The 24,746-nt window shown below is 40.8% G+C and overlaps 1 protein-coding gene across 2 annotated transcripts in view; it reads right to left on the bottom strand.

Moving 5' to 3' along the window:
• The window catches only part of GRK3 (G protein-coupled receptor kinase 3), a 210,248-nt gene that overhangs the window by 134,280 nt on the left and 51,222 nt on the right, over nucleotides 1-24,746 (bottom strand). For both annotated transcript variants that reach the window (XM_075276596.1, XM_075276595.1), the window contains exon 2: nucleotides 1,899-1,975. In XM_075276596.1, the coding sequence (XP_075132697.1) occupies nucleotides 1,899-1,975 (77 nt within the window). The remainder of the gene's footprint in view (nucleotides 1-1,898; nucleotides 1,976-24,746) is intronic.

Genomic DNA, 24,746 nt, shown 5'->3' on the forward strand with positions numbered 1-24,746 from the left:
TACATAAACAGAATTACAACAGAAGATAAACCATTAATCACTACATCCACTACTGACGATGGATGATGTCCCAGCTTATCTACTTCTCATCCATACACAGAAAACTTCTGTATGGTTCTCAATATGTCAGCTCCAGTATATTACCACCTATGGCCATGACTATGCTGTGAATTATATCACTAAATGCTGTTAACAGAGAAGAGAAGCATCTCTAAAAAAAATAATAATCGACAATCATGAAAAAAGCAGAGTGAAATGGATCATATCTCTCTATCCCAAGACAGACTCATATAGCCTTCAGCAACATTCAGATAAGCAACTTGACTTGTCAGGACCCCAACTTAACATATGTCTTCTATAGTATTTGTGTTTTCTTATATTGTAAAGAGGTCTTTTGGCCTGATAACGATTTATATCTCTGCATCTCCTATACCGACATGCACACAAACATGTGCATGCGCAGGGTAAGTGGGAAAACAGCATGGACAGCATATGGATGATATGACATCCAGATCCATAGACTATTACTTAGCCTGGATCACAAAACAAACAGAAATCGGACCTGCCCTGAGGTGACCTGTGCTAACACAGTCACGTGTATGGGCCATTAGAATATAAAATATCTTTAGTCCATCTAGTCTAAGGGCTCATTTACATGACCAAATGTGCAGGCCAAGGGGGTGGGGACAAACTAGAATCAAAATCGAATGCTAACCTGACCGAGGCATCATCTTCCCAGCAGCATATAGGCGCCACCATCTTACCTACGATCGGTGTTGGCTTGGAACGAGATCCAAGGGCGGCAATCAATTGCTACGACAGCTGGGAACCTATTGGAATGCCCTCAGGCTTATCAGCATACTTCTATTATCAAGAAGTTTTTTCAATTTTTTTTTTTTATTTTTTTTTTAAAGGTGTTAAAATGTAAAAAAAAACTATAGAAATTTGGTAAGACCATAAGGGCTAGTTCACATGGGCACAGCGGGGGTGGATTATGGTGCAGAATCCACATCATAATCCGCCCCCTCACAATGGTGGTCTATGGAGACCACTAGCATTCTTGTTGCCGCTAGCGGAAAAAAAGAAGCAAGCTGCCCTTTCTTCAGGCGGATGCCACAGATCATCGAGCAGCGGCATCAGCCTCGCGGCAGCAACCTCCGGAGTCAGCCCATTCATTTAAGCCAACTCCAGTGGGGGAAGCCGCAACAGTCATGGGAGGCGTATTTTGACCCGAGAGTGACGCGGCGCCAAAATCCGCCCTTCCGCTCCCCGTGTGAAAGGGGCCTAATAGTGCCAACACTGAATGCTGTAAAAACAAAGCCTTTAAGAAAGTCATACAAATGCAGTTTCTCTCTAAGTCCACCTCATTCGGAATTTTTTTCGCAGTTTCCCCGTACATCAGGCAGAATACTAAATGGTACCAAACACAAAGTACAATTTGTCCTGCAAAAATTGAGCCATCATATATCTCTATGAATGGGAAAAAAAAAAAAAAAAATAGCCTTTGGAGGGCTGGCAGTAAAAAACAAAAATCGAAAAATGGCTGTGTTGGGAAAGAGTTAAACAAAAGTTCTGCGCCAAAACTCACTTAATTTCACATTTGTTGTCAGGCAAGCCAAAAAAAAAAGATTTTTCCTTAACATAAGAAGGCAGATTAGTAGAAGGATAACACTTTCAGTGAAATGACTAACCCGGCCTACATTCATTCATATTCCCTATAATCTGTACATAATAAATTCACTGCAAAACAATAGCTACAATATCTCTGCAGACTCATCTACATAACATTCTGCTCACCACAAGATTATCACTTGTCTAGATCTGGAAAAGAAAACTCTTAACTCTTCAGGACTCCAGGCCAGGACTCTTATCACTGCATAAAGAAATGACGTCCTCACCTATTTTCTGGTTGAATATCTTGTCAAAGGTCAGCTCCCCTCGTTCTTCGAGATACTTCTGCATCACACTTCGAATACTGAAAGTAAAGAGGTAGATGGGGTTAATATAGGAGTGTGCACTATCAGCCATTTTGATACACATACTTCGTCCTATGCGCCCAATCAGGGCTGCACCTCTAATGAGGCGAGGTGAGGTGGTGGCCTCAAGCGGCACTCAAGATTTTTTTACAATTTTTTTTTTTCTAAACTAGAGCAGGAGAAGGATCGCTCTGAAAACAACCCGAGCGACCCTCTCCTGCACTGGTTTAGACCTCTGCATATTAGTGCAGGTGGCGTCATCATGCCTCCTGCGCTGAGACGAAAACGTCTTATTGCCGGGGAAGTGAAGAGGCGGCAGCAGCGGCGAGGTTGGCAAGTTTTAGAATAGGCCGCTAACTGCTGGAGTATCGCAAGCAGGTAGCGACCTATTTACCTACCTCACCGGGCCTGCTCATAGCCGCCCCCTGCTTCCCCTTCTACTATAGGACGCGGGGGGTGGCTCTGAGTAGGCCTGAGCCCAGGCCGTGAACCCACAACCGCTATTATTATACTCGGGGGTCTTTTCAGAACCATGAGTATAATAATCGGAACCCCAGGGGAGGTGAGGGAACATAATACCGTGTTACTCACCTCTCCGGGATCCAATGTTAATCCTAGCAGGCTTTGGGCCTGTAGGGTAATGTCCCAGACGTCACGTGGTCTGAGACATTACCATACAGACCTGAAGCTTGCGCTAGCAGTACCATACAGGCCCGAAGCCTGTGCTAGTAGTAACAGCCTGTTACAGTTACTGCAGGCTTCGGGCCTGTATGGTAATGTCCCAGATGTGACAGGCCCGAAGCCTGCTAGAAGTATCCTAGGCCCTGTAACCTCTATTATGCCCCACAACGACCCCCCCTGCAACCTCTATTATGCCCCACAGTCTATTGTGCCACTGGGTGTCATAATATAGGCTGCAGGGGCCACTGTGGAGATCTGAGGAGTCAAAGATATCTGTGTTGTAAACTTTACAGTGAATCAGAGAAGACATTTTATCAGATTTACCTACAATTTTTTTTTTTTTTTTTTTTTGGGGGGGGTGTAAAATGCAAAACAATAAAGGAGAAGGAACATGTATTTTTTATTATTTATCTATTTATTTTAATAGCATAAGTCCTACTGTAAAAAAAATTGAAATAGTTTTCTCCCTTACGGTATTTTCTACAAATGTGACACATGGGTGTGCTAATGGCATTAATATTTTCTTTCCTCTAGGACCCAGCAGCTCACGGAGCTCCCGGCTCCTAGTGATCAAGTAACCATTGGGCCAGTAGTGGAGCTGCATTATGGCGGCTCCCATAGATGTAATGTGTATGATCATGGCAGTTCCCATAGATATATATGTAACACTCAAAGAATAAACTATCCCTGCCCTCACTTCGGAAGGTCTGGCTGTAGTAACAGCTGATACCCCGCTCCTAAAGCTGCATAATTTTGCAAGGAGGTTTTATTTATAAAGTCTCCATGCAGGGTTAAGAGTGGACTACAAAGACGTATATAGACAATGGGCAGTCTAGTTAAAGAAATACATCAGGGATTTTTTTTTTTTTTTTTGGCTCTCCCACATAGGTGGTTCAGTGCTTTGTTGCAAGAGTTAAACCTGTTTGTTGCCTTTTTTATGCAGATACATGTCCTGCATACCTCCAATTCTAAAAAAATAAATAAACAGCAAATGTGAGAAGACAATAACTGTTCAGCCATTCTCAGCAAAACAGAGCAGAAAGCAGACAGCTTTGTTTGTCTGCCTAGTGGCTGAACTGAGTCACTGCAGCTTAAAAGTCTCACAAAGTAAACTGACAATCCACTCCACATTCAACCTGGTAGAATGGGAATGCTGACAGTCACAAGCCCTGCTAACATTCAGCCTGGCTGTGGTGCTTGTCAATTTATTTTGTGAGACAACCCCTTTAATTCCCATTCAAGTTAATGGGAGCTGACCTAAAGTAACCCAGGCTGGCCACTACAGAGAACTAAACAGTTGCATTTTGCTCCAATGTCTATGTATCGCCTGGGAAAACATTGCATTTGGGGGGGGGGGGGGCAGAGTATCAGACCACCACATATCCCTTATAGATCATGAATTGTATTCCAAAAGTAGAGATCTTTACATTTCACCAGAAGACACCTTATTCCAAAACACAAAGATTGGAATTGGCAAGAGATACTGTTGTACTACTTTCTAAGTTAATTTAAGCACAAAGATGATCAATCAATACTGTGATCACAAATACATAAGATAATATAGGAATACATAAAATACATCCTTCACTCACTCAACAAGGCATAGCCAGACATAACTTTGTCCTGGTAATAACTAAAGGTGACCTCAGAGCAGTCAGATCCCAGAGTCTCACTGCCTTCCATCTGTCCACTAATTCTTACTAACATTGGTAGGTTACAAAAATTATTGGACAGATGGATGGCAAAGTGACAGCAGGTTCAGACTATACAAGATTTGAGGTCTATTATTAGAGTAACATAAATCTGCATAAGAGCTGTAGACTCAAAAACAATAGACTAAGACTATATTCACAACTGCATCGGAGACTCTACTGCACCGTCTGCCTGAAAATCCTCTGCGCAGGACTCTGTCATTTTAAAACAGTTTTTCCAGCGGAGGAACAGGCACCCGACCGACCCATTATAGTCAATGGGGTCCATCGGACTCTGTGGGTCACCGCTATTTTAGCGGTCCGCCTCTCTGTTGTTCTGGTCTTCCAATGCTAGTGTGAATCTAGCGTAAGGCATGAAATTAATAGATTCCTAAAACAGATGGATTGGGATAATAAAAGTTTTTGCCAAAGAGCACAAAAGCCTTTATATTATATTCCTTACATTTTCAAAATCATCTTCCTGTGAATGGAAACTTCTTTGTATTTATGAGGTTTCATCCTGTGCATGAGTCTGATACAATTGTATCCAGTTCAGGTAATGCATTCAGCTACTCAATAAACCTCTTTCCTCTATCGCTCCAACATACCTGTGCAGGTTCAGAATCTTAGTGCATGTTCACACAACCGAAGCATAAAGCATGTTCAGGTTTTTAGCCTCTGAATTTAAGCACAGTTTCTATTCACTGACAGCAAATGAAAAAAAAAACTCAATATAACTAAAAGTAGCAAAACAATTAAACTTTGTATATGAGCAGGCCCTTAACCATATACTCCTAGGCAGACCGTATTTGCACCACTGGATATAGAAGATAAAAGATAAGACTACAATCTGCAGGGGAAGCATTTATTTCTGCGTTCACCCTTCTTCCTTTTCTGAACAGGAAATCCTATTGTAAACCTACAAAATGACACAGCGGGGAATAACTCTGAACCTTTACAACGGCCCAACAAACGCATGTGTTGAATCAGAAGCTACACATGTATATTATATTTACAACTAATACCGTGTTATATGTATAGATTGACATATGAGCTCACACAATGGTTGCACTATTATACATACATATATGTATCTGTAAGTGTATACACACAAAGATGTTTAAAAAAATATTTTTATATATAGATAGAAACAAGTAGAACATAAATACTGAAAAATCTTTTCAGGCAAAACTCAAGGGTCCTCACTAGACGCATAACTTGAAGCTCCTAGGCCCTAATGTACAATATGTAATGGGGCCTACACCTATCCATGTGCTACCTATAATGTTATCTTCTCATGTCGAAAAAAGGTCTTTGGGTCCCCTGGGGCTCCAAGAACTGATCGTAAGTGCTACCTCTACATACCCCTGGCCTCATTTATTAAGGCTATCTAATAGAAAAACAGTCTTCCCTGAGCAACCAATAAGAATTAAAGGGACTGTCGAACTCCTTTACATCGATAACATATCCCCATTATAAGAGATCTGTGGTGGTCCAAGACCGGGAAACCATGCGGATCAGCTTTTTAAGTGGACTAAGGCACTGGTACAAGCACCGTCATCTCTTCATGGTGTACACTGTACATGTCCATTTCACATTGCACAGCTGTTAGGAAACAAACAACATGAGATTTATAGGTTGAAGCACTCGGCCCCTGTCTCAGACTCCACTAATCTTCAATCCTGAGGATATGTTATAAAAAACTTTTTTTAAAAAAATTGAACAACCCTCTTACTTCTCAAAGAGCAGGTAACAAAATGACTGGATTCTATGGACAACAGAGACAATCTATTAGGGTGCATGCACACTACGTAACGCCGGGCGTGTATGAGAGCCGTACACGCCGGCATTACAGCAGACTGCCGAACACTTCCCATTCACTTCAATGGGAGCGCTCGTAACAGCGGCGTTTACGAGCGCTCCCATTGAAGTGAATGGGAAGTGCTCGGCAGCCCTGCTGTAACGCCGGCGTGTACGGCTCTCATACACGCCCGGCGTTATGTAGTGTGCATGCACCCTTACACTGCAATGTTCAATGAGGTACATGGATAGGAATATTCTATAACAGATAAGGCTTAAAAATAACTAAATAAAAAAAGGGTTAAAAGTTTTACTTTTTAACCAAATGCAGATAGAATGTATACATAACATATTTGAATTTCTATGAGGACAGTTATTCTCACTGTAGACCATGTATATTATTCTATCTAATGCAGGCTCATGACTTGCCATAGAGTATTCATTCACTGTGCAGCGTGCGCTTCTCCCCTTGCAGCTGTCGGCTAGGTCAATCTCTTATTATGTGCTAATTCATTGCAGTGAATCTGGATATCCCTTGCATCTAATCAGGATAAAAGTATGGCCTTCAGCAATATCGGCATGCAGTAAATCATCTTAAGGTAGTTTGGATTATCATTTGCTGGTCATGACTTATCAGAATTGGAGGGTTTAGTACTTTGATACTGAAGCGCTTCCGCAAATAGCTCACACCCTTAACCAAAGAGATCACGCTGTATAAACATGTGACTTGTAAGAACAAAATCTACTTCTTTCCATGTAACATGTAAATAGCATTGTATTGTCTCTATGTGGCAAATACATTCTAACAATACTGCTGGATTTCTGAATACTGCTGGATTTTTCCAAATGTATATAAAGTTCAATGTATGTAGACATGGAATGTGTTACATATATCAGAATGACAAATGTGATATTAGCACATAAATCTATAGAACAAAAATACATTGTAAAGAAAAGTATCCCACAGTAATAAATAAGTCCTATCCATACACTGCTGACCAAAAATGCAGCACGAAGGGTCTTACACTTGAGAAGAAAAAGTAAATTGTGGCCCTCACCACCTGCTAAAAAACTCCTTTATTACCCAAACAGTACAGATACAGAGCAGAAAGCCAAGGGCTGTTTCAAGCCCAATACATGGTTTGTCAACATAAAGTGCTTTGCGCGATTCAGGTCTTGAACCTGCAGCATGATGCGGGGTCTGGTCCTTTGTAAGGGAAAGTCAGACCAGCAGCATGGGGAAGCACAAGTATATCTGTGGTGGAAACCAGAGGCTTTAAACTGATTTCTGTGGTAGAAAAGTGTCCTTTTCTACTAGCACCGATCTTGTCCATGTGTTGTTCCGGTTACTCTACTAAGTCCCATTGAACTGAATGCTGTAATAACAGACATTTTGCTAAACCTCACAATAAACCCTTAGGCTAAGACCCACGAGCCGGAACCGCCGCGCTAAAGCGCAGCGGGAACAACCACAGCGTGAACGCATTGCGGTTCTTCCCGCAGCGCTTTTCACAGAAAGTTCACAGTTTTCTTCCGTGGACTTTGTTACAATTACATCTATGGGAAAGCCACCGACGTTTCCGTTGATATAATTGACATGCTGCGATTTTCAAAACCGCAACGGTTTTGGAAATCGCAGCGTGTGCGCGCTGCGTTTTTTTCTGCAAAGTGGTCATGGAATTCACACGAATCTCATCCACTTTGTAAGTATTGTAAAACGACGCTATTTTTCCCGTGATGTTTCCGCCGCGGTCAAATAGCGCCATTTTCGGCCTGTGGGGCCCTGGCCTTAAAGTGTAACTAAACTGACAAGTTTTGATTTTCTGGCAATATTTGTGTCATAAATTTAGCAATATACTTTATTAACAGATTTTGGATCCTTTCTGTGAAATCCTGCATTTTTTTTCACTCTTCCCTTCGTTTCCATATTGAGAACTGTGTAACGTAGAGAAAATGAGGGTGGGGGAGGGTCACGTCAAACAGTTGTATGTCTGGCATTATAAAACATCAACTTGCTTTTGGTGTCCTATAAAAGAGGAGATTCTCTTCTTTCATACGACACTAAGGTTGCAGACCTATCTAAATTATTTTTTCTAAATATTACTGGTTGAAAACACAGTCGGGGTTAGGATATTTATATGCAGCTGCATATATATATCCCAATTGAATTTCCAACCAGTGAAATCTTTGGAAAGTAGAGAATCTCTTCTTTAAAAGCAAATTTGTACATTTTATAATGTCTGAAATATATCAGTTTGAAGTGACCCTCCCCTATCCTCATTTTCTGTACAGCCCTGTACACCCATGTACAATATTCTTTGAGACTGAGAAACATCTCTCAATACAGAAAGAAGGGAAAGAGTGAAAAAAAAAAAAAAAACAGGATTTCACAGAAAGGAGCCAAAATTTGTTAATAAGGTATATTACAAAATTTATTAAAGATAGAGATGAGCGAGTACTGTTCGGATCAGCCGATCCGAACAGCACGCTCGCATAGAAATGAATGGACGTAGCCGGCACGCAGGGGGTTAAGCGGCCGGCCGCCGTCAAAGCGGAAGTACCAGGTGCATCCATTCATTTCTATGGAGCGTGCTGTTCGGATCGGCTGATCCGAACAGTACTCGCTCATCTCTAATTAAAGACACATATACTGACAGAAAATCAAGTGTTGGAACTGTAAAATTGTTAAAAATTCAATAAAATAAGATTAAAAAACAAAAAAAAAAAAAAAAAGAAAATCAAGTGTTGTCTGAAAGTTGAGTTACTCTTTAATGTTTATAACATTTCTACTAGAATTGACCTTATATTTTATTTACATGTATATATCCTGCATTGCACCATATTACAATGCTACCCACCCTGCAATATGAAGTCATACGTGAAAAGTTGCCAGCAGACAACCTATGACACAGTAAATTCCATTGTAAAGTATGCAACAAAACTATAGGTCGTGCACACAAGAGACTATTTTTTCTTGAAGGCAACCCTCTAAATGAACAAGAAGCAGCATTTTCCTATAGATAAGACTCTAAAGACTGACACAGACAAGAGCATCTGAGGGCATGAGGAAACAGCACCACCAAGTTACACATTGTTATTGTGATATCTACAACAGCCATATCCAGAAGATTCCAAAAATAAACTCTATGGTCATTGGCTGTCACTCAGAGACCTTTCCATAAGACTCCATGTCATGTTACATAGTTTCTCAGTGGAGTGAAGGAAACCAACAAAAGAGAATTGCCACCCACACTCTTTAGACACAGTTAATGTATTGTCAATTTTATTAAAAAGCAGTTTCCTGAAGAATGAAAATCATATTAATCAAAACTAATGCATAGGAACAATTGGAAACATTTGCCATAGCAATAACTCAGATTGATGGCTACATTTTCTAGAGGGCCTTAGAACAACGGGTCCTGGCATACAACTTGTTGCTTTCCAAGCTGCACCACTTTTCCCTTGAACTAATTCTGAGAACATCACCCACTAAGTTTCCCTAGATGAAATAAGAAAAGTAACCTCAGCTCTAAACTACATGACAATGAAAGGAGCATCACATCACTCGGTGTTTCGACTGATAGGATCCACAGTGACCTGGAGAACTGAGTTCCAAAGATTTCCACAAACCCTCCTTGTGAATGAAGCAACTGACGCTCCATTCATTTCCATGGGGCTTCCAGGACCACAATCTTTAGTAGCCTCATAAAAGTGAATGGAGTGCCAGTCATAGGGAAGACGCAGAGGCACTTTCAGACACTACAACCGAAAAACACCTCTAAAAGTCCTATCTCAGAATGTATAGCTATAGCCATAAAATATGTCACACATACCTGAATGATCCCACCTTTTGGACATCCACCGATATCAAAAATGGGGAACAGTTTGTTCTCAAATACGATTTAAGAGGGGGCTACCCATGTGCACCTCTCAATTTACTTATATGGGAGTTACAGAAATAACCACTCAGGCAGCTTTAGAGCCCCATTCTAGAAGCAGATAGAGTTCCCATAAGTGAGACATTCAATTATGAGATATTTATGCATGTGTCCTCAACATTAGATGGTCATCTGGTCCTGACAAAAACAGCAGATTCAGCAAATGTTCACCAAATTTGTATGACCACTTGAAATTGAAGGTAAAAGCTGCTACCAACCTGCCTATTTTTTTTTTTATTTTCAACTGCAATTTTTTTTCATGGCCTGATTCACCACATTAAGTGGTATAACTATCCTATCTGCAGCCCCTTTCCATCAGGACCCAAGCTGACAAGGAGGGGACACTAGAAATCTATGGTACATTATGTACCTGGAGCTTGAGTTGTCACTTCCCATCAGTAGCAGACCAGTGAGCAGTAGCAGAGTTCCTCTAGTAGGGACTTCCACAATAGCAGATTTTGTTGCAGAAAATCTGTTACTGAAAATCAGTTCCTTTATTAATCTGAATAGGGATGTTGTAACCACTAACGCCTGGTCTTCTTCAGAGGTCGTCAACTACTTTTCAGTTGCAGATTTTTTACAAAAAAATCTGCTGTGCGTTTCCTATTTATTCTAACCTCACGATAGAATAAATAGGGAAAAAACTCAGCCTTGCCAAAAGACTTCAGTGTTCACAGCACTTGGGAAACACTACATGGAGTCTGTAAGTAGAATTATGCCTAATAAACCAAGGGAAAGGTGCAGAAACACATCTTTGTAGCTGCCAATGGGATTAAAGGGGTTGTCCAGACAAAAAATGGACACATTTTGAAATCAGCCGTGGACATTGAAATTTTTTTATTTTTTTTTAAAGTCATACTCACCTGTTCCCGATTCTCCAGTTTCCTCCCAGAATGTCCTGGCTCTTCTGCTCCAGCAGCTTCTCCGGTACTCTTCCAGAGTTCCGCTGAAGCCACTGATTGGCCTCAGCGTTCACGTGACCGCTGAATCAAATCAACGGCCTCAGGAAGAGGAATCAACAGAAATCTGGAAGAGACCCCTTCAGCAGAAGAACTGGGATGCACTGGGATGACAAGAGAATGGAGGACTGGAGAGTAAGAATTTTTAAAATAATTTTTCAATACCCCAGCTGATTAAAAAGTTAAAAGGGTTGTCCAATTTTGCCTGGAAAACCCCTTTAAACCTGCAGAGAAAAGAAATGCAAATGAGTTTGTATTACTCCTATATTTGCATATGTGAATAAAGTCATTTTCTCTAGCTTTCTACTTCTTTCAATGTCCATGGTTTATTAGGTATAGTTCACCTGACAGTCTCCCCTTAAAGGGATCCTATCACTGAGACACAATTTATTCTAGGTACCACGTCAGAATAGCCTTAAGAAAGGCTATTCTTCTCCTACCTTTCGTTGTCTTCTCCGCGCCGCTGTTCGCCTACAATCCTGGTTCTTGTTGGTATGCAAATTAGCTCTTTCGCAGCACTGGGGATGGGCCCCAGCACTTGAACAGCACTGGAGCATCCCCAATGCTGCGAGAGAACTCTCTCCAGCGCCGCCTCCGTCTTCTTCAGCAGCGTCATCTTCAGCCTCTTCTTCCGGCGGTGGCTTGTAACTTCTAGGCCTCGGGCACAGCAGACTACGCATGCCCACAGGCCACAAGAAAATGGCCGCTTGCACAGTATTGTTCGGAATGGCCCGAACGCAGATGTGAACTGGGCCTAACTTGCATATTGAGAAGAACATCAGGTGACTAACCCATCAGCACCCATTCTGGTGACAGGCTCCCTTTAAGCTCGTGCCTATGCGGTTATGAAGAACTAAGAAATAAGCCTTTTCATACATACCCCATATTTATGTTACTAAGAAGTGCCATATCATCTGCCAAATTTACAACTTGTGTTCATAAAAGTGGTTATAATCGGAGATTTTCTATCTATATAATTTGCCAGGATCCCGAGGCACCACAACAATGGTTAAGTGGCTAAGCTTTTAGCTAAACGGTTTACATGGTCTGTGCACTGTCCTACATATCACATAAGTGAAAACACATGCCACCCACCACTCCGAAATCTTTAATAAATGAGCAAGACCGTAAAGCCCTCCTCATAGTGTGGAATGTAAAAAACAAGATCTTTAGCACAAGTGATAAAAGGAGAAGTGTGACCTTAGTAGGGTTCTACGAAATCTTCTGACATGTGTGCAGCATTTTTCTGCTATCACTTCAGCCTTGTTTATAAAATAATGAAACGCGCAGACGGGCACAGTGAGGTCATAAAGTAAATGCCATAGGCAAAGAAGAAGACATGTCAAATGAAAGTGAAGAGCAGCGCGACCTTTTGTAGGTTTTCGGGAATCCTCCCTGATATAAACAAGTCCAAAACTTTATAGGAAATAATTGCCTCCGCATGTAATAAGAAAATACATACACTGAATGTAAGCATGTTTGCTCCTGTCAGGGGCTCATTCAGATGACTAAGCTTAACATCTCCGGGACAGTCTGAGCCTGACAAACTAGACTTTGACTTAAACGATAGACCCATTGAAGTTCATGCACATTTTCTATGTGATTTTCTACTGCACAATTCTGTACTTTTTCTAAAAAGTTAAAATATTGAATTTATAACATGATGTTCAATGGTGAAATTTCAAACTGTTCCTTCTTTATAAGAAAACAAATACTGTAAAAGACATGACGCATATACAACTGTGGATCTTACTACTTCTTTATGTACAATGAGAAGATTTAGATTGCCCATGACTAAATTGCCAATATTTACACAGTACAAATAAAGCTCAGAAAAAGATTGAGGTAGCTGTATAGGTCATAGAGATGCTGACGTAACTAGTTGATAATACTATATAGCAAATAGTTGTACTAGTCAGGAGAATCCTGTGTGCTGCATGGTACCAAGCTGTCAGCTGGCAGGAAAGCCGGCTAAAGTCAGTGCAGCACGCAGCAGCTTACAGCTATCAAGAGTACTAGAAGCACACGCTGCAATCCAGAATTCCTATGGATCGCTTTATGTTAGCATGAAAACTAGACAACAGGTTGTAGAAAATACATTGTGACTGCAGATGTCGGTAGAACAGTAAATAAAAGCACACACTCAAAGGAGACAAGTACTTAGAAACTAAAAGTAAACCAAAGAACATAGAAATATAGATTTGTACATTACAATATTTGCTGTATGTACTAGAAAGATCCTGGCATATAGGCAAAATCTAACCATAAGTCTCAGTTGACCTGCCATATGGCACATGAAAATCTGGGAACTACACTTGCCGGTATAGAGGCATACAACTTCCACACTATTTTTTTTCTAAAACAAAGCCCATAACATCGTGATAACCCCATTAGGTCTCATCCTCAGTCCTACTTGTCAGTACAAGGATAATAGTGGTCAAGTGCAATGACCAGAACTGCCCTTAGCAGGTTTTGCAGAGGTCATGAGGTGGTTGATGAATGTTGAGGTTACTTTTATTTAATCCATGCAAAACATTTCTCGAGTAGACCAAGGTGCTCTTGCTTTGGTACAGAAAATCCCAGTGACATCACCGTGTAATCTCTCTGGGGCTTTCATCAAGGTTGGCAGGCTTACGTTCCTTCAAGAAAATACTGAATCACATTTACTCAGTTATGTCATAAGTCTTATTGAGCGTGCCCATTCTAGTCCTGACTCTAATGCTAGCATGGTCAACTCTTCACTAGCATGACATAGTAATGGAAAGCAAACAAACGATTCCTAAAGTGCTAGTGAAATTCAAGGAAGGCTAGTCTCTTCTGAAGCCTCTACTGAGACTAGCCATTCCTACAAACAGTAGACAGGTCATTAACAACCCCTAAAAATTGTTACACCGTGCTTCGAAAATTCTCTGGACTGAAAGGAGGGGAAGATACTAAATTTAAGAACTCAGAAAATCTTCTTTTACCAACATGGAAAACTCCCAGAGAGGTAATTGATGTGTTTAACGTGTTTGATGTTTTACTCCTTTAAAAGCTCAGAGAGAAAAATCAATTGTAACACACAGAAAGGACCTCCTTAGTCAGTTCCTTCTGAAGTCTAACCTTTGAGGATGCTACGAGTCCAATAGGGCAGTCTATCCAGATATTACATTACCTTTGTGCATTCTAAAAATCTGTTTGATGGCTGGTTACACTTAGGCATTTCAAAAGAAACACAAAAATGTTTGAAAGATGACCCACCATGTCACTAACAAACATCCCAAGCCACCATTTTGTGAAAAACCATTGATATTCGGATATTTCAACTTCCTTAGTTTCTTGGCCCTTTTCTTCATGAAGTCAAAGCCTGACAGCCAACAACTACAGCATGGTGTAGAATATTAAGTAGCTTTATAGAGCACCAATGTATCTTACACGGAAATATTCCTAGGGGAGAGGGAGAGGGAGAGGGAGAATATCTTTATTCAATTACATATCGGACTAGGAACACCCCCAAGTTGTATTCTAAGGGGGGGGGGATGATATAATTACCCACTTCTGTTATACCACAAAATTTCTAGAGAATGCTCTTCTTACAGATCTCCTTTATGTTGCTGGTGGTCATTTAATAACGTTGGGTTCCTATTAATTTTGCTAGCTGATAGCTAAAGGAACTGAGCTAAAGGCTGACCACCGTCATATGGGGATTTACTGATTGTAAGGAGATCTACACTGTCCTAATAATGGTACCCATTCCCTACCCTCACATGTTAGTAGGCGTTCCTATTTATGTTAAGAGTCCCGTTTTTAATAATCTTTTAATAAAGATTGTATATATATATATATATATATATATATATTTTATTTAAAGTAAAAACAACAACAAAAACAAACATTGGGGCAGGCAAGGCCAGAAACATCGGCCCAGACGGCCCGGACACGTAAAGAAAGATACATCCAGGATGGGGGAAAGGAACAGAAAAGTAGACCATATACTAGCAAACAAAACAATACAATTACAACATATGCCGGTCAGAGAAGGAGAAAAAAACAAAAAAAAACCCAAAAAACAACAGTGGGGGGGGGGGGAAGGGATACTAGGGCTCCAGAGCAAGAGCCACAACAAGGCATCTGCCAAGGGGATTCATCCAACCAAGGTTTTGTAAGGCTGAGTGTCCTGGAAAAGAAGCTATGGCATCCATGCAAGCCACATGAGTGTCCCGAAGGGAGGATGTGAGATCCTCCATGGTCCTAATGTCCTCCACTTTACAGACCCAATGACGGAGGGAAGGGGGGGGGGGGTTTGGAAGATTTCCAAAGGGCCGGAACACAGGCCCTGGCTGCATTGAGCATATGGAGCAAGGAGGATTTGCGGTAAGAGCGTAAAGGAAGATCCGATAAATGAAGTAGGAAAAAGGCCGGGGTGAAGGGCAGATAGGAGTGAAACACCTGACAGAGGACTCTGTGTACTCCAATCAAGAAGTCCTTGAGTTCAACACATTCCCAGAACACATGCAAAAGGGTCCGATTATATATATTTTTATACGTCCTAGTAATAGAGAATGACCCTCCTATATCTTTTTGTTCAGTAGAAATAGTGTGAAAATCACAACTGACAGCTTGCATTGCTTCATCATGCACAATGCAGTCTAGGGTGAGAAAATGTTTAGCCAAAGTAACTTGGCCACATGGACAATCCAGTCTAAACAAATACAATTTAATTACAAGCAATAGTTTTACACCCAGATCAGGGACAAAGCAGGAATTGCACTACCTGTCTAAATATTTGTGTGACAACCGGCTTAAAACAATCTAGTGTAAAGAAAAACAAAAGTATTGCACCTCAGTGAGTGTGTAAACCACAGCAGCTACATGACATGGACTGGCCGTCTGCCAGAGACGCCTGTGTGAGGCTGTGACCTGGGAGAAGAAATCGCAACTCAAAGCATATAAAACAAGTACAACCTGCCTTTACAATTGGGAAGCTCTACTTGAAAACGTAGAAGATAGACTATGCAGAGTGTCCCAATACAGAGATTGTAAACCACCATGCTCTATATATGCTTCTAAAAAGGAATCCATGATCTGACTTCTACTAGTGAGGAAGCAAATGTGCGGTGTCTATTTTAGAGTGCGAAGACAACCATGATTTCTGCTCCTCTGTTATAAAGGTGCAAAGAAGACTTGCAATGTGTCCTAGTATGCAGTGGATACACAACTGTGCTCTGAGTAGAGGGACACCCAGATAGCACCATTTTATGGGAATCCACAAAGTCCAAACAGTTTCTCCCATTCTATAGTGGAAAGACTGTACCCCAAATCGCTCTACTGTAGAGTGTACAAAAGACTGCCCACTGTGTCCTTCTTTTATAAAGAGTTCAAGGAAAACCATGCTGTCTTTTTAGACACAAGCAGCAAAGGAGACTGCTCTGTGTCGCTTTACTGTAGAATGCAAACAAGACGTTGCTCTGTGTCCCAAATCATACCAACAAGATCGTCAATAGGGTTTATCCTTTCAGATTAGTCTGTCAGCTAGATAAAGGGATTCTGCCACCAATGTGTTAGAGAGCCATTATAGTGATAAACTACTTGTAGAAAAACAACTTTGAAGTCTTCTGACGTTGGCGCACTGGGGGGAGGGCCAATCAGAGGTAGCTACTGAGCTCAGAGTCACATCCTTTTACTGTCCCTGCCTGACGCCACCCACCTGACAGTACAGAGACAAAATATCATATCAAATACCACAATTATCAGCATTGATTGCTCGGGAACAGTGGGAGCTAGAAAAAAGTTTTCAACTGCACCAGATGCAAGGAACTAGATTTGGTAGAGGTGGTGAAAGGTTTTCATTAAAGGGAGTCAGTGCCAAATGTTATCCCTTTAGTTGGGATTGTCATTTTTTAGGCTAAGGCCCCATGGGACGACCCACAGCTATAAAGCGCTGTGGGAAAAAACGCAGCAGGAACGCATAGAAAGTTCGCAGTTTTCCTCCTCGGACTTTGTTACAATTATATCTACGGGAAAGCCGCTGGCATTTCCGTAGATATAATTGACATGCTGCGATTTCCAAAACCTTGCTGTTTTTGGAAAACCCAGCGTGTCCGCGCTGTGGTTTAAAAAGCAAAGTGGGCATGGGATTCGCATGAATCCCATCCACTTTGCAGTTACTGTATAATGCACGATTTTTCCCACAACGTTTCCGGATCATGGGGCCCATCCTTAACCTCTGCCTGCAGTAAAAGCAGGCCCCCTATGGTATACTTGCAAGCTGACTTGTGGCCAAAGAGCTATCTTCTTCCTATTAAAACATCTCTACTGTGCACTATTGGTTTGCTATGCAATTTGGACCCAATAGACTCCTTTTAGCAACATACCTTTTTACATACAGTGGGGCAAAAAAGTATTTAGTCAGTCACCAATAGTGCAAGTTCCACCACTTAAAAAGATGAGAGGCGTCTGTAATTTACATCATAGGTAGACCTCTACTATGAGAGACAAAATGAGAAAACAAATCCAGAAAATCACATTGTCTGATTTTGTAAGAATTTATTTGCAAATTATGGTGGAAAATAAGTATTTGGTCACCTACAAACAATCAAGATTTCTGGCTCTCACAGACCTGTAACTTCTTCTTTAAGAGTCTCCTCTTTCCTCCACTCATTACCTGTAGTAATGGCACCTGTTTAAACTTGTTATCAGTATAAAAAGACACCTGTGCACACCCTCAAACAGTCAGACTCCAAACTCCACTATGGTGAAGACCAAAGAGCTGTCAAAGGACACCAGAAACAAAATTGGAGCCCTGCACCAGGCTGGGAAGACTGAATCTGCAATAGGCAACCAGCTTGGATTGAAGAAGTCAACTGTGGGAGCAATAATTAGAAAATGGAAGACATACAAGACCACTGATAATCTCCCTCGATCTGGGGCTCCACGCAAAATCTCACCCCGTGGGGTCAAAATGATCACAAGAACGGTGAGCAAAAATCCCAGAACCACGTGGGGGGACCTAGTGAATGAACTGCAGAGAGCTGCACTACGCCACCAGGGACTCAGAGCCTGCAGTGCCAGACGTGTCCCACTGCTTAAGCCAGTACATGTCCGGGCCCGTCTGAAGTTTGCTAGAGAGCATTTGGATGATCCAGAAGAGTATTGGGAGAATGTCCTATGGTCTGATGTAACCAAACTGGAACTGTTTGGTAGAAACACAACTTTTCGTGTTTGGAGGAAAAAGAATACTGAGTTGCATCCATCAAACACCATACTTACAGTAAAGCATGGGGGTGGAAATATCATGCTTTGGGGCTGTTTCTCTGCAAAGGGGCCAGGACAACTGATCCGGGTACATGAAAGAATGAATGGGGCCATGTATCGTGAAATTTTGAGTGCAAACCTCCTTCCATCAGCAAGGGCATTGAAGATGAAACGTGGCTGGGTCTTTCAACATGACAATGATCCAAAGCACACCGCCAGGGCAATGAAGGAGTGGCTTTGTAAGAAGCATTTCAAGGTCCTGGAGTGGCCTAGCCAGTCTCCAGATCTCAACCCTATAGAAAACCTTTGGAGGGAGTTGAAAGTCCATGTTGCCAAGCGACAGCCCCAAAACATCCCTGCTCTAGAGGAGATCTGCATGGAGGAATGGGCCAACATACCAACAACAGTGTGTGCAAACCTTGTGAAGACTTACAGAAAACGTTTGACCTCTGTCATTGCCAACAAAGGATATATAACAAAGTATTGAGATGAAATTTTGTTACTGACCAAATACTTAATTTTCCACCATAATTTGCAAATAAATTCTTACAAAATCAGACAATGTGAATTTCTGGATTTGTTTTCTCATTTTGTCTCTCATAGTTGAGGACTACCTATGATGTAAATTACAGACGCCTCTCATCTTTTTAAGTGGTGGAACTTGCACTATTGGTGACTGACTAAATACTTTTTTGCCCTACTGTACATCAGTCTCCCATGTCCTGAACAAATCTGATATATTCATAGAGAAAAGACAGCAGACGTGAGCCATATTATACCCATCAACAAGTCTGATAAAAGTGAGATTTCCCACTCTGTAGATGAGAATTGTAAAATCTGATGATCAGTGACAGAACGTAGGAAAACCGCCATATATCAGCAGCACTCAGACCAAAAACAGGGGTTAAAGTAGCTAAGACCTGGACAGCCAAGGAATTTTCTTCACTCAAATGTCTGTGCAATGCTGAGCATGTGTCACGTAGCCAGTCCACATTACTGAGCATAAGAAAACACTGCGTATGGCAATCGTTGTTTTAGCTTACTTGGAAGCTTGCCTTTTCAGACAAGCGTGCATGGGTCACATCCTCCTCATTGTACGGTCTCCAACTTCAAGTAGGAAAAACAAATTAGCAACCTCATCTCTAAATGCCTGAGGTCTAATAGCAAGCCTTGCATGCAGCGAACGACAACAACCATGACGCTACCTGGCGCCGACGTAAATGCAAACATTCTACTGTGGTAACCAAACAAACTATCTGGTTAATGTACCTTAGGCTATATTCGCACTGCTATTTCCTATCCATTGCTCTCATCATAGGAGGTCTCTAATATGCACTCATACAAACCAAAAGGTTGCATTTCCATTTGCATCCATCCTATCATAATTCACTTTGTTAAAATGAAAATGGAAGTTCCCTCCCATCAGGTTTCTTACCAACATTTAACAAAAAAATTATATATTATATTTTTTTTGTTTTTCTATGGAAGACTCCAAACACTCCTGGCACAGGCTCCTTCATAAATGAATAATAGCCATAGTCCTACATACGCTGTAAAGACCCACTAATTCACAAAAAAAATTACTGATAGACCAGGTCAATAAGCAACAAGTGATGCATCTCATTATACAATATCGATAGCTGGACGCTGTGCTGAGACATGCTTACACTCTTCCAAATACAGGGATATGCCTGGGAAGGCCAATCCTTCCTACTCGCTACTTAATATATCATCTGGCTCTATATGTGGAAATATTTGGAGTCATTGCCTGGCTTTTGTTGAATAAATAACGCTTATATTACTTACATAAAGGTATCAAAAGTAGAGTGTATTGTATTCTGTAAAAAGCATTGTGTAAACGCAGCCTTACACTTTCACTTACAATCCACACCTGGTTTTGGATTTAAAAATGACATCAGAAAACCTGAATATGGAAACACACCCTAAATGTTTTGGCTTGCTGTTTACATCAATGATCTGGGAGTCCTCCTGACAACTAAGTGCCCAGTTTGCCCTCTACACCCTTTAAACCCTGGTACTAATTAAAAGGGTGTTTTTGAGGAGTGTAATCGTACTTTGTACATGCATTGGAGTTTTCTTATCTCCGACTTGGGGCTTCTGGGCTGTTTCCAGCCCCTGTCGCCTACGACCGCCTCCTCACACATATTTTACCTGTGCTATGGAGGCTGGCTCACTATAGCAAAGTGTAGTCATTCACCAAGTGAGAATTTAATACTACATATCTTAGTTCCCTAAATCATCTGGATGGATAACCCTATTTGCTCTTTACAAGGCATCATTCGTGTATTAGAAAAACATATCACGTCCTGAAACTAACATGAATGTTCTGCACACCTCACTAGAAGAAACCACTCATCTGCTCAAGCAAATTCTTAAAATTAAGCAAAATGTCCCCTTATTTGTTAACCAGGTTTCTAAATGAATCAATGTTCAGCTTTGCTCGACTACTCTGCAGAGGTAGCAGTTGCCTCAGGCCTTCCAAGAACCTCAATTACAACACAAAACCCATCATTTTTCTTCCCACACCTTAGTTTGCGAGTAAAAATAGAAAGTGGCAGCTAGGTGCGGTCTCAGAAAACTTGCAGAGCACTAGAAGACGGTGAGTGAATAATCCTCACCACCGAATCAGCAAAATGAGATCTGGAGTCTAGTCACACAATGAGAGGCTCATTCAGAACTAACCCATATATGGCCCAGTAGTTAGTCACAACAGCTGAGGAGATATATATATATATATATATATATATATATATATATATATATATATATATATATATATATATATATATATATATATATATATATATACATACACATATATATATATATATATATATATATATATATATATATATATATATATATATATATATATATATATATATATATACACACACACACACATATTTAGATATACATACATACATACACACACTAATACCGATGAGGCTGTGAGAAACCTCATACTCATCATGGCTACCATAGCAAACAAGGGACATGCCAGGCGTGGTGAGGTGTGATGTCATCACTCAAAAGAAAACAGCATATTAGGGCAGAATGGCCGAAATAGCTACTGTATATAATGGGGGGAAAGCAGTGTAATAAATGTAAAAAAAAAACTAAACAATAGTTACATGTCATGTACAATATCTTAATATCAATATCTCTGGGTTTCATTACTTAGGCCCTAATAAAATAAAATTAAGGAAAACAATTGGATGTTAACACGTGTGCACCATATGACCAGTGTTTTGGTCAGTGATTGTGAGCCAAAACCAGGAGTGGAGCCTAAACAGAGGTCAGGTATGATCGTGTGTAGGCCAAGTGGGGACCAATTTTTTGAAGGAAGGCACTTGGATCACACTTCAATGACATCAGTGTGTCTTCTGTGCTTCATTAATTTCTATGGAGGTTCAATCCTGTTTCAATCTGATCTCACGGAGCAAGTTAGGACCTTTTCTAGAATTCTGAAATTGGAATGGAACATCAGATCCCCCTTCGGACGGCATACCTTGTCGCATGCATGGGGCCTAAGGCCTAATATACAGCCAACATCTTGCTACAACAACTCAGAGAGCTCCAAGCCTACATGTAACACAGTAGAGTTTACAAGTAAAAAAATAAAAATAACCCCTATCAGCCTATGTGCAGTTTGCTGTCATTATGATACATGTATGTTTTACAAGTCAAAAGATAAGATAAGAGAGTAAAGTGTGGATGCTGTACATAATCGGGCCCCGCATATGTGACAACACATGAAATAGACTTCAGTCACTAAGGTGTGCGCTCCAGCTGCTGCACCGAGGATCTACAATATGAGTCACACAGCTGAAACAAGATCTTTGCCCTCATGCTAATGCTTACATTACTATTCTTCAAAAAGGATGCTCACCACGGTAACAGTCGCCAGAGCCAGTAAGTGGCGACATTACAGAACCGCCTCATAAGCGCACATAACATGGACTTTATAAAAGAAGCGGACTTGCAGTCCTCAGCAGCCAGAGATCGGCTTCATTGGCTAAACAGCTCCAATACACTAAAATGTGGACTCTCTTTATTACTGAGGACATAACTAATACAAAGCATTATACCTACATATAGAACCCTGTGACTTTCATGTCTGTCAGAATCCATAAAAGAAATGCTACAGAACTGATTTTATGGTAACTATTTCAGGGCCCCTTCACACGGAGTTTACGCTCCGTGTATTCTGTATGCGCTCCGCTCATTTTGTACGTGTAAAAATACACGTGTAAAATGTAGTTAGCCATTGAGTTCAATGGCTTTTTCATATAACACGCGTCTCTTTGCGCGCGCAAAAAGACGCGCGTTATACAAACATGCCATTGAACTCAATGGCTAACTACATTTTACACGTGTATTTTTACACGTGTAAAATGTACAGAATACACGGAGCGTAAACTCCGTGTGAAGGGGCCCTAATAGTGAAAGTTATCCAAGGGTAGACACACTCTGCAACTACCAAAGCCTACAAGTTACAGCATAAACTTGCAACGAGCATTAGAAAACACTATTAGGGTGCATTCACACTGAGTAAACGCTAGCTTATTTTGTAGAGTAAAATTACACTTGTAAATTTTGCTATCCCATTGACTTCAATGATATTTTTTTACAAGTGTAAAAATACGCCTGTAAAAAATACGCCTGTAAAAAGTCATTGAAGTCAATGGGATAGCAAAATTTACAAGTGTAATTTTACTCTACAAAATAAGCTAGCGTTTACTCAGTGTGAATGCACCCTTAGGCTGAAGCCCCATATTTCGGAAACGCAGCTTTTTTTTCTTGCAGATTTTGCTGCGTTTTTTTGAGCCAAAGCCAAAAATGGCTTCCAAAGGAATGGATAATATACAAAAAGTTTTTATACTTCTAACTTCTGCTCAATCAACTCCTGGCTTTGGCTAAAAAAAAAAAAAAAAAAAAAAAAAAAAAACCAGCAAAATCTGCATTAAAAAAAAAAGCTGCGGTTTTTGCAGAACCACAGCTTTTTTTGTTGCAGTTTTTTGAGCCAAAGTCAGAAGTGGTTTGAGCATAAGGTAGAAGTATAAAATACTTCCTATAGCTTTTTCATTCCTTGAGTAGTCACTCCTAGGTTTGGCTCAAAAAAAAAAAAAAAAAGCAGCAAAGTCTTCAACAAAAGAAGCTGCGTTTTCGCAATGTGGGGCCTTAGCCTTACCACAACATGGGGCCTCAGACTCAGGCCCCACATGGCGTTTTTCACAGAAAGTCCACAGAGGAACTCTATTATACCTATACAGAAAATGCCAGTGTTTTCATAGCTGTTTTTGGCTGTTGCCAAATGACTTTACTATGTCCATTATTTGAAAAAAAAAAAAAAAAAAAAATCTTAAAAGCAGGGTCTGACCTTAAGGGTGAGTTACATGTAGTTTTTTTGGTCAGGGTTTTGAGGCTGTATCCGCCTCAAAACTCTGACCACAAAGAAAACAATGGGAGCCGCTCAGGTCTTTTTTCTGAGAGCTGTTTCTTCCAGCTCCCGTAAAAAAGAAGCGAGGTGCTCATTCTTCAGGCTGAGTCGCCTCGTGATTCGGCCTGAAGACACACCCTCCTCCGGACTAGGCCCATTCATTGGGCCTAATCCGGAGCAAAGTGTGCGGCTTGATGCTGATGCAGTGTTCCAGCTTTCAGTCGCGGCTACTCGGTTTGTTGGATCAGAACCTGAGGCGGCCTCCGCCTCCGGTTCTGATCCAAGAACCCTGTGTGAACTTACCCTAACAGATTAGTCATTTATGTCAGGATAGGTCATTAATATCAGATTGGTGGAGGTCTGACACCTGGCACCCCCATCAGTCAGCATTTCTCAGCAGCTAAAACATAGAGAATGGAACAGAAAGCAGCTCTATGAGTAGTGGCCAAACCGGGTACTGCTGTTAAACTTCCACTCCTTTCAACCTAAGGTGCAGAGAAACAGCTGATAGAAGGCAGTGGAGGGCATCATTCATATCCAATTCTTGAAAAAAACGAAAAACAAAAACACACACACAAACACATCCCACAATGGTGACATGCTATGCAAAAATCACATTTTCAGCCAACAATTATCCGTTTATATCAGTTTTAAGACAAGTCGCCATATCGTTACAGTTATGAGATCAGAAAAGTGATTGCAGCAACTTATTGTTGGCCACTGAACTGAAAAATTATAGGAAACATGATGTTCTTGCTGCCAGCGGCACCCTTTGATAGCATAGGTGTGATAGTAAGAGATCCATAATTTCGCAAAAAGGTATATTAGAAGACTTTTCACGCCTTTATACATGGGACTAATTTCTATAAATAATAATAAAAAAGAAAAAAAAGAAAAAAGAAAAGAAAAAGGGATTGTGGTATGTAACGGAGCATGAACCAACCTCGTCCTCTCCATGCATTATATAGTAGTCAGCTATTTTAGCAGCCTGGAAAGCTTTAATC

This window comes from Leptodactylus fuscus, chromosome 1 (assembly GCF_031893055.1).
Source record: "Leptodactylus fuscus isolate aLepFus1 chromosome 1, aLepFus1.hap2, whole genome shotgun sequence".
NCBI classification, from domain to species: domain Eukaryota; kingdom Metazoa; phylum Chordata; class Amphibia; order Anura; family Leptodactylidae; genus Leptodactylus; species Leptodactylus fuscus.